Source organism: Terrapene carolina, unplaced genomic scaffold, assembly GCF_002925995.2.
Source record: "Terrapene carolina triunguis isolate 2854851 unplaced genomic scaffold, T_m_triunguis-2.0 Scaffold96, whole genome shotgun sequence".
Lineage (NCBI taxonomy): Eukaryota > Metazoa > Chordata > Testudines > Emydidae > Terrapene > Terrapene triunguis.
This window is the reverse complement of record NW_020664447.1, coordinates 60829303-60850485: the sequence shown is the minus strand read 5'-3', so window position 1 is coordinate 60850485 and position 21183 is coordinate 60829303. Positions and strand designations below refer to the sequence as shown.

Genomic DNA, 21183 nt, shown 5'->3' with positions numbered 1-21183 from the left:
ACCAGAGTTCACTTGACCCAACCCTCTTTCCCCTTTTTACGCTCAAAGTATCACATAGCTTGTCAATCACCAATAGTCACTGAGCAAGCAATTTGTTAAGCAAGACGTTTCAAGCCATTAGTTATACAGATGTGTTTTTGCAGAGTCTGCAGTCTCATGGGCCCCGACAAAAACACACCAGAAATCAAATATAAACAAACTTCCTGTCTTTCAAAACTGCATGCTTCACAGTTTAAAAGAAAGCCCAACAGGATGGTGCAGAGTCATGCACAATTCTCATGGCCTAGTTATGCTAAGACTGCTACAAAGGCCTTACAGCTGCTCTTGGCAATAAGCATAATTGATAGTCCAGTTACTGGCAGTGGCCTAGGCACTTTGCTGGGCTGTTAAAATCTCCCCTTACAATGCCATAGTCCAGCATTTGACAAGTCAATGGAGGAATGAGGCAGCTGACTTTAAGGGAGTAAAAAATTAAGAAATAAGATTTGGGAAAGACCTACTTCCCCATCAATCTTCTCCACTGACAGCTGGGGCAGATTTCTTCCTTAGAATGTATTTTTTAGTACTTTGTCCAGTCTAACCATTTGACCAACAGGGCTTCAAGCACTTCCCTATGCAATTTAACTATAATCTAGGAGAGCTTTATTCCCTAATCCCACAGCAGCAAAAGGGAAGGAAATCCACTTTCATGAGATTCTCTCTTCCCAGAACGGTCTGTCCCAGTCCTTGGCTCTGACTTAGGAGAATGTGCCCGTCTTTTCTATTGTCACCAGGGAAACCTTACTGCCCACATACCTGCTGTGTAAGGAGGCTGATGTGGCTGGGTGGGGAATATTGCCTGGTTGCTTGCTTTTCCGCCAGCCGCTGCAGCTCTGCTGCTACAATACTGTGGTTGTAGCGTCTGCTCTGGGAAGAACTGTTTTCTGCATCCTTGTGCACCCTGGCTGAGCCCACACGCTGCCCACTTGGACTGCGATGGCACGAACCTGCCAAACACACAGTTTTCATCCACTTAGAAAAGTAAAGCAATGTTTCGGGCTGCAGAGAACTCCTCATGCCCTCTGAGGAGGGAGCTAAGACACTGAATTAAATAGGAGAGACTTGTACATTTGCAACAATAGAAATAAAAGCCGGCAGGAAACTTCTGCAACAGGCTCCACTGTCCACATCTGAGCTTCTCCATACCAACACTGAACCCTCATTCACCTCAGGATAGAACAGCTAATGGCACCCAGTTCCAATGGGCATTGGCTGTTTGTTCTCATGTATTAATTATCTGTATTAGAGCAGGGACTGGAATTGAAGCATCCGAGGTGTGGGGATTTGAAAGACAGAAGATATTTTTGCACTCATCCTAGAAAGTGAGGGGATGTTAGGAAGCCAAGTGTGTAGAAGGAAGTTGCCTCTGAAGAAACATACCTCTTTCTTATGTTAGTTGGACCTAAAACAATTTAAAGCATGGACACTTGGCTCCCTATTCAAAGAGGATCAGTAACAGGTTGAACACAGACAACACAACCTTCTTATGAAGAAAAAAATCAATATAGAAAAATAATTAGAAGACATTCATAGATTGAAATCTGCTTGGAGGGTCATAAACAGAAGGTTATGATAGACAGCAAAGCAATGAGGCGGAGAGGTGTCTTGGCAGGTCGATAGTGTTAGATCTGGATTTAATATTTTCATTAATGATTGGGAAGATGGGAATATTGATGAGATTCATAGGTGAATTAGGAGAAGCTGTAAACACCAATGAGGACAAAGAAATAAAATGAAGGGGCCTAGAGAGATCAGAAACATGGGAAGGAAGTAACAAAATGAGATTCTATTTGAAAAAGATGCAGGTAATACATCTGGGAAGATAACACAGAAGCCAGATACTCTATGGAAGGAAGAAAAACTTATAAAGCAGGAACAGATGAGAGAGAGTGAGCAGCAAATTAAAAAGGAGTCTGTAATGTGATACGGTTGTAAAAAAAGTCAGTACAGTTTGCGACTGCACAAACAGTGGCATCACGTCACAGATCAGAGAATTATGGTCTTTCCCTTCTTTAATATGATCTGACCTGGAACACTACACCATTTCTAGAAAGCTGCTGACAAATTGGTGGGAATTTAGAGAATAGCTACAAAAATTATCAGGGAGCTTGAGAGACTGGGTTATGAGGAAAGATAACAGAAGCGGGACATGGTAACAGTCTTCAAGTACTTAATGTCTATGAATACCAGGAGAGGAGAGGAATTATTTAGAGAAAGGTAAAACTAAGTAAAACTAAGAGCAATGGGATGAAGTTAAAAGGGTAAATTTTTGGCTGAATTATCGGGAAACCTTTCCTGGAAGTGTCTCTCTCAAATCACCTCATGGTAAATGGGAGAAGAAGCCCCAGCACTAGGAACTTTTAAAACTAGACCAGACAAAACAGTGGAAAATGCATAGTAGGAAATAATCTGCATTGACTCCTTGGAAGGCACCTAATGGGACTTTATCAGCTCTGGTTTCTAAGCTTCTCTGAATTCCAGAAAGTAGATCATTCAGACAATTTTATTTAGTTTCAGGATTCCAGAGGTAGTAGGCATACTCCCTGATCCTCTCTACGAGACACCTCTAGCAGGCACTATACCCAGGATGGCCTCACCAAAAGAGCATGGAATCTGCCTATGGGATGAAAGGCATGTCTGGTATTTTTCATACAAAAGCTACAATGACTTTGCTTAAAAGCAAATGGATCCCTTTAAATAAGCTACTGAGCAGGTGCATCAGGTTTATTTTAATGCCAGAAAGCTCACCACATTGTATAAAGCAGTCTCAGTGAACATGTGACAGAGTTTGTTGTCCACTTCAAACCCAGCTCTGCAGGGTTATTGCAGAGGGAAACCCACTCACAGTTAAAGCCTGTATACATGGGCATACATGTAATTTGTAAGATGTTTTGAGGTATGCCAAGATGAAAGGGCCTAGGGAAATATGAAGTTATGTTATTAACATTCCCTTAAACACTGCCCCATTCAGATTTTACGTGGAGGCCTTGACCATTCTCTGAACCTGAGATTAACTGCCACTTCTACTGGATGAGTCTCCTGCAGATCAGATAGGAATCCCCAGCAACAAGAACCCTGCATAGCCCCATAGAGGACTTTTATACTACTGAAACTGCCCTGAAACAGTTAATAACAGATCATCATATATCAATGCTGTGTCAGTTGTGCAGTTGAACACAACTACCCCTTCTCACATACATCATTTCCCACCTCTGCCATTCAGGCGAGACCCTTTCATTCCACGCTGAATGAACCAGTTCAATTCCCCATTTATCAGCACAGAAAACAGGAATTATTAGTAGGGAGAGGCTGTTTTATCCCAAAAAGGAATTTAGTGCTGATGAAAGGAGCTAGATTCACAACCCTGAAAATTAAACATTTCTGGCTATCACAGAGCAGGTAAAGGCTATGTACACTTTGCCCTGACCAAGCAGCCTTAGGGGTTATTACGCTGCCTCTACTCTACTCTTCATGGCAACTGGATTAGCAAATTTGAGATTGATCACTACAGCCATAGGGACAGAAGCTCAGCTTGGACAGTATGAAGAATTCTCCAATTCTAGGAGGAACCTTGACTGACAAAAGATGGGATTTACCCAATGACATGTTCACACATCCTGACTGCCCAGCACACTCACCTGCTTTAGCAGAGGATGGTCGGGACAGTCTTTGGCTGTAGATCTGAGTAGCACTTTGAAATGACGAGAAGGGCCCAATGGTGTAGCTGCCAGACCGACAACGATGCAACCCTGCATGGTTAGACGTCTGGTGGGACACTGGGTTTGTGGAGACAGACCAGTTGTCAGGGATTGTACTCTGGCTCTGGAAAGAAGGTGGGGAGGGTGGGGACTGAATCAGTTTGGGACCAGCTACAGAAGCCAGGGAGGAGTGGTGACCAGGCACCTGTGTGTTTTTAGAGGCTGTGGCATGAGATGACAACTGGGAACTGATGCTTCTCTGGAGCGTGGCACCAGGAACAGAGGAGGAAGCATGAGGGTGGCTGCACCGGAGTAATTTTGACTCATCTTCTGTGGAAGACAGGGGCCCTGTTAAAACAATACAAACAAGCCAATCAGAATGTTTCATAAGTTAAGCAGCTTTCCAGAACCCCAAAGACAACAGCAATGTGGCCAAGGGGCCTGTACTTATTGGCCTGATGAAGTCAAGAAAAAACTCAACCACCAGCAAGGGCTGGCAAGAACCAAGCTCTGATTCAGACATATCCTTTCCCCAGGCTCAAAATATCTTGCAGAGCCCTTTTACCACAAAAGACAGTTTATTTCTTCACCCAGTAATCTTCCCCCAGAGTTGGGACTGGGATTCTCTCAGCTTGTTCTGCATCTAGATTCTGACCACTGTAGTTTCTCAAGATAGTTCTAAATCTACTAAGCAAGTGTGGCTTCTACCTCAGTCATTTGCTGGAAAGCTAACTCTGCCCTGATTTGGGTGGGTTCACTTACGGGATGGCCTGGCTTCTTTGGGCTTGTAGTCTCTGAGCTCTCCTTCTCCACTTGAGTCTGCCACTGAATATTGGGACTGATTCCTTTTCACTTGTTCCACCATCTCAGGAAGATCTTAAATGAGTTTTGAAAGTTAGGAAGCAGAACAGTTTAAGCTACTTGTACCATGAGAAATGGACTGCAGGGTTTGAATATTGCAGAGACGCTGGATTCTTCCCAATATTTATTATGGCCTACCCCCCTCCCCTTTCCTATCTCACTGTCTGTTGGCTTGATTCATAGCATTAGCTAATGCAGACCCCAAGCTAGAAACCTACCCTTTCCTTATGCTGGGATCACTAATCACTCAGCTATCAGACCCACTCTCTCTGGGCTCTGCACCTTTACCCTGTGCAAGGACACCCTATCACGACGGTGTCACGCTCATCACCCCCAGACTCCCCATATCTTTATTGGGCTTTCTACTTAGACCTAGATAATGCCCCTTTGGGATTCTGCATTCTTCCCAACTCTATACTGGGTCACCATAGCCAACCCTTGTTTCTTATAAGCTCTCTGTCTCAGTACTGCACAATACACTTACCTCCTTGGGCCCTGCTTTCTGACTGGTTGATGCTGCTGCTAGGCTTTGTGGTCCTGGGGTTTGTTCCCAGAAAGACACTTGCTGACTTATTCTTGTGTGTGTAAAATGTCAGCACCTCCTCCAGGTCACTCTCACTGAGACAGAGAGGAAAAGAAAGGGCCTAAGTGAGGATTCCAGGAGCTTCTGCCATTGCATGACAGTCACAATGGAAACAGATCATGAGGCTGAAGAAGAACAAGCCAGAGAAATTATTGGTCTCCTCAGCCTTCCAGGGAAGGAATGCCTGGAACTGGAACATGCTCTGGTCTGTATTGTGAAGGAGAACAGCTCAGAAGAACTCCCAGGTGCCACTCCCAGGATGTGGGAGGGAAAATTCAGGAACTTCAGGAACCTCCCAAGGCTAAACAGAGAGCCAATGCAAACCTTATATACTATTTTGGGGAGTTCTGTTTGATAGGAGGGATTCAGCTCTGAGCAGCGGTCATCAGCAAGACTCCACAAGTGCTCACTCAGGTGCTCATCAAACCTAGGGCCATCAACACTGTAACAGAATTCAGCATGGCCTCTGTTTTATATTCATCATTAATGGCTTCATCCCAAGAGTAAGGGGAGGGCCTAGTAATTAACCAATGCCACAGAGTCAGTAAGGGGAGCAGTCAACATTTTTGTGGGTCCCACAAAAATATTTCACATTTCTTTTTATCATTTTCTTGGTTTCAGAATTATATAGTAAAATCCCACCCCAATGTCCTAGGCCTCTGTCACATCTGGCACAAGTGCCAGTCACTCAGCTTTCAATTCATAGCAATTTTGAGTTGTATTTCTAGTATCATGAATAGCTGTTTTCCTTTCCTTTCCTGCTCTTTGATGCTGCTTTAGCATCATCTCGTGATCATGTAGTATGGCGGAGGCCAAATGCAACCCTGTATTCAAACCTGACACACTATTGTAATAATTTTTGTACAAAATATACCTTGTGAGGTATCATTTGAAAACTAGCAACTGGCTGGTGAATAAGATCATGGTGAAACGTGTGTAGGAACACTATATGTACAGTTATGAACACAAGCTGAAATTATGACTGCAATGTGTTTACCAGACACGTCTGGGGAGGGGGTAAACCTGTTCCTAAAAGACAAAGGACAAGCTAATGCATCTATCCAGGTGTCAAAGTTGATTGGCAATCACCTGTCAAGTGGCCATTCTTTGGCAACCAAGTGGGGCAGGAACAGATCGATCTGCATTTTAGCAAGCGACAACATGGAAACTCTTTCACCAGGAGATTCCATATCTCTGTCCTCACAGCAGGAAGGAACTTTATCTAGGTATAACCCTCAAAAAAATGCATTTCAAAGGGTGACTGGACTGTAAAAGGGAGGGGCAAAACCACCCCAGGATCGCTCTTTCTTTCTCTCCCTTTCTTTCACCTAAGAAGACAAGAGAACCAGGCCTTTAACTTTGGGGGATGATCCTCTTTTGGAATTTTGGTCAGAAATGTTGCTGGGAGCATATGGCAAGGATTTTACCCTGAACCAAATCCAGATTGTTAAGTTTTAGCTACTAGAAAGCATTTTATCTTTATTTCTCTTGTAACCATTTCTGACTTTAATACTTTGTACTTGTACTCCCTTAAAAATCTCTCTCTTTGTAGTTAAATAAACTTGTTTTATTTTTTAATCAAAACTAATCTAGTATGTGTATAAACTGAACTGTTTGGGTAACTCCACTTAAAGTAGCAAACTGTTGCACATTGACCCCTTACAGGGGCAACAGACCTCTAACATCTGAGCTGCCCAGGAGAGGGCTGGACAATGCAGAACACATGTTTTGGGGGAAATTTAGGACTGTGAATGTGTTGGGGTCACACTGCAGGTAGTAATCAAGGCTGCCTGGAAGCCAGAGTGTGACTGGTGGGTTGCTGACAGGCTGCTGGGGTCAGAGTTGTTGGATCAGGGCTGTATATACAGTCACTCAGGATATGACCTGCATGCTGTTTGGCTCTTTGTGAGCAGTCCAGGTTGGGACATACAACAGCAAAGCACTGTGCGGCACCAAAGATTGCACAGCAGACAGTGACAAACCCTCACTGGTCTGGATTGTACCCCGGAATGTGACAATTGCACACAGGGTAAGCAAGCCAGCAGAGGGTTACTGCCAGCAACAGTCACAACACATGACAGTCCAGCAAGGTAAAGTAAATTAATTGCCAGCAGTCACAATTCTGCAAGATACTCTTTGCATATTCACACTTATGGGATGTGCCTCTGATGCCCCGGAGCTTTGGCGAAAGCAGCACCTATTCAGACAAGTCTTTCAACCTTCAGGGCACACTGCAAAGCTCATTTTTCTCTCTCAGGCATTTAAAGAGAGGTGAGGGTGAAGAACTGTTGAATAGAAGGGTTATTTAAGCTTTTGGGTTGCCTGATTTGTTGGTAGTGGGTTACAGTGAGTTGTACTGAACAATTATGGTTGGATATTAATTTTGTTGTATTTTTGAGTTGTATCAAGGGTGTCAAAAGCCTATGACTAGGCACTCTCTGAGCATGCATATACATTTAAATAAAACAAATACATACATAAATAAAGGACCATATCATGGCACCAAGTTTATGAAGGGGCAATTGGATAAACTCTAGTTATCAAGCAGTAACTCTTAGATTCCATCTTCTCCAGGGTCTCTCAGATTATGTTGCAGAACAAGCACTCATTATCAAAAGGGATGGCTTGAGCTGCTGGAAACAGACCAGATGATTTAAACCAGAAGTACCCATGCACAGTAATGTCCGACACCATAGTTTTCAGATGTACCTGATGCATCATATGAAGCAGAGAGAACATGTTTAAAAACTGTTCAACCCTCAGCAGCAATGTCTTTTGCCACTGTGACAAAGTTCCTCCTCTATCTTGGTGGGTCCTGCGCTTATTGGGGGATTTTCTTGCCGCAGAGATTCACCATGTGGGTTGGGGAACAGCCCAGAGACCTTCCCCTCTGGAAGAACCCACAGTCCAGGTCAATTGGGAGGTTTGGGGGGAACCTGGGCCCGCCCTCTACTCCGGGTTCCAGCCCAGGGCCCTGTGGACTGCAGCTGTCTATAGTGCCTCCTGTAACAGCTGCATGACAGCTACAACTCCCTGGGCTACTTCCCCATGGCCTCCTCCAAACACCTTCCTTATTCTCACCACAGGACCTTCCTCCTGGTGTCTGATAACGCTTGTGCTCCTCAGTCCTCCAGCAGCACACCCTCACCCTCTCACTCCCAGCTCCTTGCGCCTCTTGCTCCCAGCTCCTCACACTCGCACCACAGACTGAAGTGAGCTCCTTTTTAAAACCCAGGTGCCCTGATTAGCCTGCCTTAATTGATTCTAGCAGCTTCTTCTTAATTGGCTCCAGGTGTCCTAATTAGCCTGCCTGCCTTAACTGGTTCTAGCAGGTTCCTGATTATTCTAGTGCAGCCCCTGCTCTGGTCACTCAGGGAACAGAAAACTACTCATCCAGTGACCAGTATATTTGCCCTCTACCAGACTCCTGTACCCCACTGGTCTGGGTCTGTCACACCACCTTCTTTTGTACCTCAGGCAGATGGTCCCAGCAAAAGAAGTGTCCAATTCCAAGCTGGAGATAATATCTGGCCACAATGGCCTGGTAACTGCAACATGGACTCCCAATATTCCTAAAGAGTAAACATTTCTGCCCAATACATCAATCTTCTTAGTATCTCTGTCCAATGGAGTAGGCTGCAGACTGACCAACTCCAGAGTCAGTCTTTTTACTGCCCACAGAGACCATCAGAGAACCAAAAGTCTGGTATGAAGAAATGAGAATCCCTGCTGTGGGACCAGGAACAAGCAATCTGCCTTCTTGGTAACAGCAAAATAGATGCTAAGGTCAGCCAGATATTCTGAGCCACTTCTCTTCCTCTGCACTATGGTGATGAATATTTCCTTGGACCACAGTAATCTCCTACTCTAAAGAGTCTAACATCCAAATCAGCAACTCTTGAAACAAATTATCGTCGTCAGAAAGTAAAACAGATACAGTCATCATGATATCGTCAGGAGATGGAGAAGACACTGAAGCTTCCGGATCAGTAGCAGAGGTCTAGCTGACATCACCCCTGCTTTCTCCTCATCCAAATCCAGTAAATCACTGTCAATGTTGATCAGACATGAAGGAGAGAAAAGTTCCACAACTGGTTGTAACAAAGGAGGTGAAGATTGCGCCTTAGCTCTCTTAGATGAGTGTGTTAAGAGTCAATTGAAAAGTGTACTCCTCTGTAGCCCCTGGCCCCCATGAAGTTGCGAGAAGTCTGTCAATATGGTCACATCATCCATAGGTTAAATAAGGAACAAAGAAAAACCAGTATAAGATTTTCCCAGAGGATCTGAGAGGCCTTGGAGAAGAAATTCCTCATCATTGGCTGTCTTCAAGAAGAATTGAATATAATCACACGGATGTAATATTGCATAATATTGTTTTTCAAACCACCCCAACTAACACTGAGGATTTACCTTGTATGCAATACACATTTCCTACCAGATTCTAGGAAGTTTAAGGCAGGTCAAATCTGGGACCTACAAAACCGCAGAATGCTGGTCCTTTAACATTAATGAACCGCTCACAGTTAATTGTTTTAGCAGAAAGGGAAAGAAGCCATGGTCATGGCAAGGAATGTTCTTCACCTCCCTCCATGCCTTAGGAGGCATAGTCCTAGATGGTACCAGGAATTCAGGGAAGATGGCAAGGATGTGCTTGTGAAGACAGGAATTTGAGAAGCAGAGCCATGACAGAAGCTTAACCACAGAAGATCAGGGCAATCTCAGCAGCAGCCCTGGCCTTGTTTTCCTTCTAAGGTGTGACTGCATTTGCTCCAATATGATAGAGAGTGGATATTACAGACTATGAGCATTTACGGGGCCTGGATGGGAGCCCATATTGTCCTTTGGGTCTAATGGCAAAAACATCCATCATACACCCTATGCAGCAGATACTGACAACACTGCAGCAGTTTGGGGAGGTAGGATGGGGCAGTATAAGAGCAGAAGGGATGCAATGTGCTACTTTATTACAAGGCGTAAAAGGCCATTCCTACCTTGCCTTAGTAACAAAGTCCTGAAAACCTTCAGCATTCACACCCTCCTCTTCCTCTTCTTCCTGTTTCCTTTTTGATCTTGTCTGAACCATCTGCTCAGTTTCCTGCAAATAAGTATATTAGTTACCTATCACTCTGCCTCTCTATGCAGCTTCAAGTGCTAGGACACAGGTATTGCCCAAGGGGAAGAGATTCCAGAGCAATTTCATGGTATCTAGAACAAAGGGGATTGCCTGATTCCATAACAGCCAAATTGATAGTGCATTTCACTCTGTATATGTGCTTGCCTTCCAGCAGTACTGGTTTGGACAAGCTGCAGAACCTGTAATTGCAGAGGGCCCACAGAGACACATGTTAATCTCTTCACTCTACACACATTATTAAAAGTGATATGCTGAACAGCCCCGTCTAGCTTGATCAAGTGAGTCCTTTTCCTAAGGATGCCACCTCCTTATTAAGACATGGGGGTGGAGGGTGTCCTCCTTTGCTAACTCTGGGTCCCCTCCATTTCTGCTGCTCCTGCCCCTAGTGGAGGGTTCCTCCTAGCAGCTTTTGTTCCAACCTACTTATGCCCAACTGAAGCATGGCAGGGGGAGAGCAAGAACAAAATTATATTGGAGGGGCTTAATCAAGTGGGTCTACAGGAGACTCCGAGAACTCACCTCTAGATTTGTCTCTTGGCTTGTGTCAGTGAGAAAGAGGGGTTTATATATTGGGACCAAACATGAAAAAATATGTAGCCAAAACAGACTTACAATAGGTTAAAATGAGAGGTTACTCACCTTGCTGTAGTAACTGGAGTTCTTTGAGATGCGTGTTGCTGTGGGTGCTCCACTTTAGGTGCACATGCACCCCTGTACCTTTGATCAAAGATTTTTGGTAGCAGTGCCCATTTGGGTCGCTCATGTGCCCTACACATCCTTGTGCCATGTATCGAGGCTCATAGGGCTGTGCAGACAAACCTCCCTCCGTTCTTTCTCTACTGCAAAGCCCACAGAGGCAGCTTCAAAGCAGAGGGGAGGAGGGCAGGTAGTGGAGCACACACAGGGACACACATCTCAGAGAACTCCAGTTACTGTACAAGGTGAATAACTTCTCCTTCTTCTTCGAGTAGTGTCCCTGTGGGTGCTCCACTTTAGGGACTCCCTTGCAGTAACCCTTTAAGGACATGGGAGTTCATCACAGAAGAAAAAACTGTGGTGCCTACTGTAGCATCTGATCTTGCAGCATGAACTAAGGCACAGTGGTTGGCAAATGGGTGCACCGAGGACCATGTTGCAACCCTGCAGAATGTTTGAGTAGGGCTACAGTTGTAGACTTGTAATCTAATAGAGCGCATGGCCACTCTTAGGGGAGGTGTAATCTCAGTGAAACCGTAACAGGCAATAAAGCATCCAGAGATCCATTTAGAAAGCCTCTGACTGAAGATAGTTCTAGGGGAGCACCTAAATGCAATAGAAATGAAGAGTCTAGGGGTCCTCCTGAATGGCCTAGTTTTGTCCAACTAAAAGACTAATGCCCTCTTAATATCTGTGTATGAAAGGAAGACTCCTGTGTAGACTGATGTGACTTTCGGAAAAAAAAATATGAAAGGTGAATAATTTGGTAGATGTGAAATTCTGAAGACACCTTAAGCAAAAACTTTGGGTGGGGTTGTAAAGATACCTTCTCCTTGGAGAACAAAGTAAAAGGAGGGTCTGCCATTAGAGCCCCCATTTCCCCAAACATTCAAGCAGAAGTGATGGCCACCAAAAAGGCTGTCTTCATAGACAAATGTAGCAGTGAGCACATAGCCAATGGCTCAAAGGGCTGTTTCATGAGATGGTTAAGAACCAGACTGAGATCCCAGAGCAGTGTAGGTGCTCTAATCTGTGGAAAAATATTTAGGAATCTCACTGTGGTAAGATGAATGAATACCAAGAAACCTTCTACTAGCACATGTAAAGCTGTTATTGCTGCTTAATGTATCTTGATGGAACTCCTAGAAAGGCCTGAATTTTTCAGTTCCAACAAGTAATCCAAGACTGAGGAAAGAGATGACTGGATAGGAGAAAAATCCAAAAGTTACACCAAAGATTACATAGTCTCCATTTCTGAAGGTAAGTATGTCTCGTAGATTCCGTTCTCCTATTTAAAAGTGTATTTTGTACTTCCGATGAAAAAGGCAGCCCCTAGTCCCAAGAACCATTGAGGAACTAAACTTGCAGTTGCAGAACATTCACATTGGGGTGAAGTGTCTGACCAACATCCTGAGACAACGGTTAAGGTTTGATGGGGAACCACCATAGAGGACAGGAAGTGAGTTTGATGAGGTAAGGAAACCAAACTTGTCTTGGCCAAGTTGGTGCAATCAAAATGACTTTGGCTTGGTCCTGTCTGATCTTGATACGGATCTTTAAGAGCAACGGAGTTGGAGGCTATGCATAAAAAAAGACCATTTGTCCATGTAATGAGGAAAATATCACTTAGAGATTGAGAACTGAGTGCCCCTCTGAAACAGAATTTCCTGCTTTGTGTTGGCTGCCATGGCAAAGGGGTTGACTTCTAGAAATCTCCAAGCTAGGAAAATTTTGTGGAGGACTCAAGATTCCAATTCCCATTAGTAATTTAGGGAGAAATATCTGCTGAGGGTGTCGATGATGGTGTTTTGTTTAACTGGGAGATAAGAAGCCGATATGACTATCTGATTGGCTATGCAGCAGTTTCAGAGCTTTATTGCTTCAGTGCAGAGTGAGTGGGGAATGTGCTCAACCCTGATGATTAATATAATACATGCACGCTATGTTGTCTGTCAAGATCTTGATGGACTTGTTTTTGAGTAGGGGGGAAAAAATGGAGGGAAGCATTTCTGAACTTTTTTAACCCCAACAGATTGACATGCAAGCACTATTCCTGTTGTGACTATTTGCCTTGGACTGCAGGAACACTGTGATTGTTGGGTAATAAATTGTCCTGAGCCACCCCTGCCGACATCAAAGATACAACCTGGCATTTTGCGTCACAAAAACACAAGCTGCCATGTATCAGGGGGTAGCCATGTTAGTCTGTATCTACAAAAACAACAAGGAGACTGGTGGCACCTTAAAGACTAACAGATTTATTTGGGCATAAGCTTTCGTGGGATGCATCCGAAGAAGTGAGGTTTTTACCCACGAAAGCTTATGCCCAAATAAATCTGTTAGTCTTTAAGGTGCCACCAGACTACAAGCTGCCATGTGTCCCAGCAGTTGCAGACATGTTCTTGTTGGAACTTGAGGGCTGAGCTGCACTCTTTGGATAAGGTCCTTCAGAGAAATGGATCTGTTGAGAGGGAAATAAGCTCTACCTGTTATCGAATCCAGAAATACTCCAATAAAGAGAATTCATTGCGGAGGGGTCAAGATTGATTTCTCAATCAATATCTGCAGGCCTAGACTTTGGAATAGTAAAATTATTGTTTGAACTGCTGACCAAACCTCCGGATAAGACCATCCCTTGAGGAGCCAGTCCTCCTAAACAATGGAAGTAGGCAGCTACCATAATTTGTGAGAACATCCTTAGGGTTGATGACAGGCCAAAGAGTAGGACCTGGTACTTGTAATGATTGTGGTTGAATGTGAAACGAAGAAATCTTTTGTGAGAGGAATAAATCGCTATGTGAAAGTAGGCATCTTTGAGATTGAGGGTCACAAACCAGTGCCCTAATTCTAGGGAGGGAATAATAGCTGCTAGGGACACAATCCTGAATTTCAGATGTCTGACATGCTTGTTCAGTTGTCTGAGATCTAGTATCTGCCTCCAACCCCTGTTTTTCGTGGGTATCAGAAAATATCTTGAATAGAACTCTTTTCCCTGTGTTGAAGTGGGGCTGGTTCTATGGTTCCTAGACTTGGGAGTCTCCTGTGCCAGCAACTGATTGCGAGAAGGTCCCTGAAGAGGGACAGAGAAGGGGGTTGGAAGGACAGGATGGGAGTAAACTGGATCGCATAACCCGAAATAATGGACTCTAATACCCATTTGTCCAATGTTATAGCCCCCCATGCTTGATGAAATAAAGAGATGGTGTCCAAATTGAGAAAGAAGGGGGTTGTCGTGTAGCTGAGAGAACCTCGTCACTGGGTAGTCTGGACTCAGGACCAAACCATCAAAACTGGCATTTGTATGATACAGTATTTAAGACTGGGATGAGGTAGTTGCAGGCTTTTTCTTTGAAAACCTCAACCTCTTAGCTGTTGGTCCTGGAAAATTGAGCAGGGTTGGATCTTTGTGTCGACTGAGACCTGCTAAACTGTCTTTTATTTGCAGATGTGTATATCCTCAAAGACCTACGTGTGGCTCTAAAGTCCTTCAGGGTATGAAGGAGTCATCTGTGGAATCTGAAAAACTTCTGGCCATCGAAAGGTTAATCTTCCATGGTCGACTGTAGCTCCTACAGAAACCCAGACAAATGAAACCAGGATGCTCACCTCATTACTACTGCAGTGGAAACAGACTTACCTGCAGTGTCTGCAGCACTGAGCGAAAGCTGCAGGGAGGATATTGCTAAGAGCTGACCCTCCTTTATTATGGTATTGAAATGTTCTCAATGTTCCTATGGTAAACGATCAATAAAAGCATTAAACTTCTTGTAGTCTAGGCAGTCATATTTTAACATCAGCACCTGGTGGTTAGCTATCCTGAACTGAAGTGTTGCAGACGAGTAACTCTCATGACCAAAGAGGTCTTGATATTGCTGGTCCTTATTATAAGGGGTGCCTTGTTGGGTCTGTTGTCTGCCCCTTTCATTGACTGCATCCACAACTAAAGAATTTGGTGTTCAATGAGCAAATTAAAACTCAATTCCAGGACATAATTTTTATTTTTTTAACCAGCCCTCTTACATTTGGGGCGGGGGGAGAGGGGAGATGGAGAGGGAGGGGCATTGCTGGAGTTTGCCAGATGTACCTGGCTGGCTCAAGGAGGGTTTCGTTAATTGGCAGTGCCACCTGTGCTGAGGTAGAGGTGTGCAATATGTCCAGGAGCTTGTGATGGGAATCCTGGACTTCTTCCCGGGAATTCGCAGGGTGTCAGCAGCCAGAGGTGCTGGAACAATTTTTATAGTGGGGATGCTGAGAGCCACTGAACCAAACTGTAAACCCTGTATATGATGGAAACCACTTCAAGCCAGGAGGTGCAGCAGCACCCCTAGTTCCAGCACCTATGTCAGCAACCCACTTCATCATGTCCTGGAATTGCCTAAAGTCATCAGCTAATGATGGTGGTGGTGGCCTTACTGCCTTATCAGGTGACAATGATGAGATGTTTGTAATGGGAGCAACCTCTTTGTTCACCTTTGCCTCCTGCTCCTCAAAGGTCTCCTCGGGCTCAGAATGGGGAGGAAGGATGGACAGTACTGGTGAACAAGGTCTTCTGTGTGCCCTGAGAGACTGAGCTGAGGTCCCTTGACACTGCTGGCAGGACATTGTCCATGAATCCCAGCAAGGCTAATGAGGGAGACCAGAAGGCATGGTGGGAGGTATCCAACACTGGTCATCCCGAGCATTTGTAGGCAGGGGTCTGGTGCCCTGCCTTTGTTGCATCTGCAATGTGGAATAACATCTGGAATAAATTGGAGAGCTTTGAACAGAAAGTTCAGAGTCTGAGTCAGAATGCTCATCCACATATTGTATTAGAGGTGGCAACTCCTCCTCATGGATAGTGGAAGATGGAAAAGAGGTAGGTCTCATGGAAACATGAGCAGTTGGTGACCCAGCTGACCCCAGTACTGAAAAATGTCCAGAGGTCGCAAAGAGCAGAGACTCAGGCTCATTAGCAGGGACTCTAGTTTTCAGTGATAAAAAAACAAAATTCTCCAATAAAACAAAACATGAAAATCCACGTGTTTCCATGATTAAAATGAGATGCTGAACTTTAGTTTCCCTAACCACAATAGACAGTAGAACCCCATTTATCCGAACCTCCATTATCCAGCTCTCCATATTAAACGAACCACCAGCCGCCTGGGGCTAATCACTTGAGCCACGATCTTAAAATAAGAGATGAAAAGCTCTTTGCCAATTCTCCTGATTATCCAAATTTTTGATTATTCAATCTGGCCTCGGTCTCAATTAGATCAGATAAATGGTGCTCCACTGTAAATTTAAAGTGCATTAAAAAATCAACCACAAGAGGGGGAGGTTGCATTCATTGAATAAGTGCTATGGTACTTTCAGTAAAATTTAGTTAATATGTGTTTTTATTTTTTCACAAAATGTAAAAACTAAAGATTCTCTGTAAAAACGCAAATTCTGCATTTTTCTGTGGCAAACGGATTTCTAGGATCCCTGCTCATTAGGTACCAAAAGGTCTTGTGGGTACTGGAATTCCTGCAGTTCCAGGAGCACAACAGAACTCGGTACTGGCACTAATGATGTTGTTGGTATCAAGGGGGTCTAGGATTCCATTGAAGCCAGTCTCTTGGTAGTAACAGCATTCGGTACTGACCCCTTTACCACTGTGGTATGGGACTTAGTTGAAGTGTTAGCATGCTTCATGGTACCTGAAGTACTTGGAGTATCACTAGCACTCCTCTCGGGATCTGAGGTCTCCAGTGACCAGATCTTCTTTGATGAAGAACTCTCTATTCTGCTCCTCTTATCCTTTTCCTTATACTTTGAGTGAGAAGCTCTCAGTACTGGCAGTGCAGTTATTGGTACCTCACTCATGGATATTGATGGAGACTGTGTTTTCTATGCTGTCTTCCTTTTGGTGACTGTGATCTTGACAATGAGGCACTGACAGAAGTGGAGAGTTCCTATATGCGGCATTCTCTTCCACCAGGTCAGCATCTGGTCTCAAGGCTTGCTTCACCATTAAGAGCCTATACTTTATTTCCCTGTTACTCTGGGATCTTCCTTTAAAAGAAGACCAGATCTTACACTTGCTGGGAATATGAGAATCTCCCAACCAACAAATGCATTGGGAATGTCCACCACTAACACAGATTGCTTCTCAACAAGACAGGCACCTTTTAGAGCCCAGCATCCCTGTACAAGAAAATTTGTTCAAGCCCCTCAATGGGGGGGAGGAGGGAGGGAATGTGTTGGGTTTTTTTTAAGAAAGGGGAAAAAGGGGGGAAATGTTCCAACAACTATAAGGTTACTAAATCTACTACTACTGAGACCTAACTATAAAAGCTAAAACACAAATACAAGAGGGAACAGGCACACAGCAATGAGGCACACTGCTAGACTCCATCTCTGGCCAAAGGCAGTTCAAAAGGAACTGATATCAGTTCGCACATGCAGCCCTATATAGCCTTGGTACAGGGCATGAGGATGTGTAGGGCACAAGCATGGGCTGAACGGACACTGCTACCAGAAATCTCTGATCAAAGGCGCAGGGCACATGTGCAACTAAAGTGGAGCACCCACAGGACACTACTTGAAGAAACTGTTTATGTTCTAAAACCCCAAGTGAGTGTTCTCACTTGTTCTAAAATAAGAAAATGTAATTCTAAACTGATTTATTACCAGTTTTACAGTTTTATTTTGTAAATTTACTTGAGAGTTAGCAGAAAATCCTGGTGTTTGAACAAAATCATTGAATGGAAATTATATCCAAAGTAGCCATGTTCTTGGACCACCAACAAAGCTGCTTGGGTGTTTTGTGTTTACTCCTCACACAGTAAGTCAGGTAGCACTAGGCACACAGGGCATACCCAGGAGCTGATTTGGTTCACTCCCTACTTTGGTCTGACAGGTCAGGTTGCCAGATGTCAGTCCAGACACAAACTACTGTGAGTGGATGTCCTCCCCTAACCAGTGGGAGCTGGGTGTGCTGCAGAGGCACCATGCACAGCAGCCCCTCAGACAGGGTTACTATTTTAACTTCTCTCAGTTAAGTGGGTGGAGATCATGCAGACTATTACACAATTTTTCTCTTTTCAGTATATTAAGCTGATGGTAAAATATTGCATATATTTGTATCTCAAAGCTGTTCTCTGCAGGGGCACCACAATAATGCACTAGAGACTGAGGTACCCTACAGAAAAAGCTGAGTCAGTTACATGTTTCTTTACTGGGTATCTCTCTTTCCTGATGTCTACAGACAGGAGTTTATTTTATTTGAAATGTAAAGAGTTTTGTCATCTTGAGTTTGTCACAGATCAATACAGTATGTCTGTAGCCTAGATTTATATGGAGTAATTCCAGAAACTTCCATGTGCAGTTGAGCGCCTAGTTACTGTGCTACATATACAATTGCAGTCACAGTGTCATCTGATAATTTCCATAGACAATTACTATGATTGAACATGCAACCACAATGAGGTATAGGAACTTGAATATTAGAGCAGACCAATAATCTGCCTAGACTGGTGTCTCTTCTTTGATAGTGGCCAATGACAGACACTTCAGAGGAAAATGTCAGAAACACAGTCATGAACAGCTCTGCCTCATGATAAATGTATGCAGAGTTTACATACACAAATCTTCATTTAAGCCATAAACATTTCCAAGGGTTCATGAGTCTTAGAAGTCCTAAATAATCTGGTAGACATCTGTCTTATCTGTGTCTGGGTGACCTCTATGGAACTGGTTGTCCTTAAATGTTCAATGGATTAGAAAATCAAGGAGCTGCTGCTGTAGAGGATGGAGGGGAGGTGGGATTTGGCACTGGGTTGTTGTGTTACTCTGGAAGTAACAGAAACAAGGAAACTCTGGCACTGATCTGGATCATGCACTCATCTAGATCCAAGTGGTCTGAGCTGCCATAGGAAGAGGATTTGAGATGAAGCCACTCACCTTGTTATAACAGACTATGAATTCACCAAGCTGGTGAGCCAGGATGCGCCTACGATCATTCAGGGCCAGACGTCGACTGGGGAGTAGCATCCTCAAAGACTGCTGAAGATTGCTGGCTGCTCGTTTCAGAAAGCGTACCACCAGCTCCTGCCGCCAAGGGAGACAGCATTAACAAGAGAGTTTAGATGGGCAGGTGCAAGGTGTGAAGTGGAGGGCACAGGGGTTGCTAGATCAGCCCATGATGGATAGAGAAGAAATGCTGTTCTGTGGATGTGGTATGACATGAAGCAGGTAAGAGTACATCCCAGAATGGACATGGTGGTGGATGCTTTTTAACCTACTCTCACAAATTCCCAAGATAAGGGGAAGAAGAACTGTGCATCACTTCCTAGACTGGGACAGTGATGGGAGTACTTCGGGAATATCTGTCTGAGGAAAGTGTAACTGAGGAGGAGATGTGGAAAATCAAGCAACATCGATAATGGAGTGTCCCTATCCAGAGAAACATTTTATAGAGAGCATTGTCAAAAGTATCATGTAGAAGGAGTCCAGGGATAATATGACAAAACCCCTCCAAGACACTCCTCTCCTCCCCACCATAATGGGGGTGGATCTTGGGGTTCTTTTGGCCTACCACATGATCAGATACAACCTCTGGTCAGAAATGAATTCCTGCTCCCTGCATCATCATGTCCCCTGTATGACCTCTGGCCAGATACCCACTCCAACCTCCCGCCATGTCAGCCCCCTCATGCCACCTCCAATGGGGAGGGAATACAGCAAGTCAGGCCCCAAGGCAAGGCGCCTGCTGTGGATGTTCAGTTCTGAACCCTTTTTGTCTCCCCTCTGGATTTGTTTTTGGTTAGATGCCCTGCTAGTGCATAAATGAGCTGCCTCACAGCCAGGGCATTGGATTTCACAGCTCGCCTCTCACTGCCATTACACTAGGCTGGTTTGATCTGTTATTTTAAACATTTTTCGCAGCACAGTAGACAAAGTGAATCTAAAAAAGCCAGTTTCAATTTTCCACTTGGAAAGCAGGGGTAACATTTTCCACTGAGCCGACTGATTATTTCTGACACTTGGTTTTATCTTCAAGCTAAACTGGCTGTTTCCCCACAGCCTGCTTTTAGCAAGAGCCCATTTGGGTTTGCAAAAAGCCCAGCATATCATCTGATGCTGTCTTTCAGGAGTGTTAGAGAGAGGATACTGGGCTTGCTGAACTCTTTAAAGTGGCTGATTCAGATAGGGAGACTTCATTGTATTGTCTGAGGAAATCCAGGGACATTCAACAACAGCATTAGAGAGAAACCTTTTTTTCCCCCCTCTGTCTCTGCAGAGAAGAAAGGGACGATCCTATAAGGTTCAGCTACCTGCAAAGAGTAAGAGTGTGGATGGGGAAGAAGGCTAAGCCAGGCACCCACTCAACTTGAGCAGATTCAAGCATTCTGTTTCTATAAGAAGCTGCAGGTCCCTTTATGATTCGACTGGAAAATCCAGGCACTGGCAAGACATCTCAGAGAAAATTCTGCCAGGAAACAGGAATTCAACAGCAGGTACGTTCAGAGGTAGGAATGCAGGAAGAGGAGGCTGAGATGGATGGAGTGTCAACCATGCCCAGTTCACTAAGAGCTGTCTGTGCTGATCTTACTCGGAAGTCAGTCAGTATCTCTACCTGGTCTGCATGCTATGAACCTGGCACCAGTTCCTCGACAGAGGAGGAGATGTGTGCACAATTTCAGGAACCAGGAGCTTTCTAACCTCATTCTTTCTGAGGGTGGGAACTGGCCTCCACTCTCTCAGGACAGTTCCCCAATAGGTTCCTCTTGCCCAACACAGCTTCTTACCATTTGCTCATCCTCCTTAGCAGCCCAGGCAGCATTGTGGATCTGGTCTCCGGCCTCCTTCATCAGACGCAGCTGAACACGATGCAGGTAGGCAGAGAAAGCTCTGCGAGCCTGCACTTTGCTGTGGAAGCCAAGACAGTGGTCAGATATACAGCACCACAGAGCGAACAGCCCCTATCTGGACTACTTATGAACCTAATTACAGTCACCCAAATCCTCCAATATGTAAAAGCATCTAGGGATAAGGAGAAAGAGGGCTTCTTTGTCCCTAATTTATTCTTAATGTACCTTCATTCCACCAGGTTGGGGCAGGGGCTCCAGAGGATACTACAGGGAACAGGCAAGCGTTCTCTGAGCAAAGACAACCTCCGGGGATGGGGTGCCCTCCTTCCCTTCCCACAT

The 21183-nt window shown here is 44.5% G+C and overlaps 1 protein-coding gene across 2 annotated transcripts in view; it reads right to left on the bottom strand.

Annotated features, from left to right (window-relative positions):
- TTLL5 (tubulin tyrosine ligase like 5) overlaps positions 1-21183 on the bottom strand; it is a 214163-nt gene that overhangs the window by 110271 nt on the left and 82709 nt on the right. For both annotated transcript variants that reach the window (XM_029911515.1, XM_029911516.1), the window contains exons 21-27: positions 20782-20902; positions 18935-19081; positions 10173-10276; positions 5083-5216; positions 4500-4613; positions 3678-4085; positions 796-986 (exon numbers count right to left, since the gene is read on the bottom strand). In XM_029911515.1, coding sequence (XP_029767375.1) covers positions 796-986; positions 3678-4085; positions 4500-4613; positions 5083-5216; positions 10173-10276; positions 18935-19081; positions 20782-20902 — 1219 coding nt within the window. The remainder of the gene's footprint in view (positions 1-795; positions 987-3677; positions 4086-4499; positions 4614-5082; positions 5217-10172; positions 10277-18934; positions 19082-20781; positions 20903-21183) is intronic.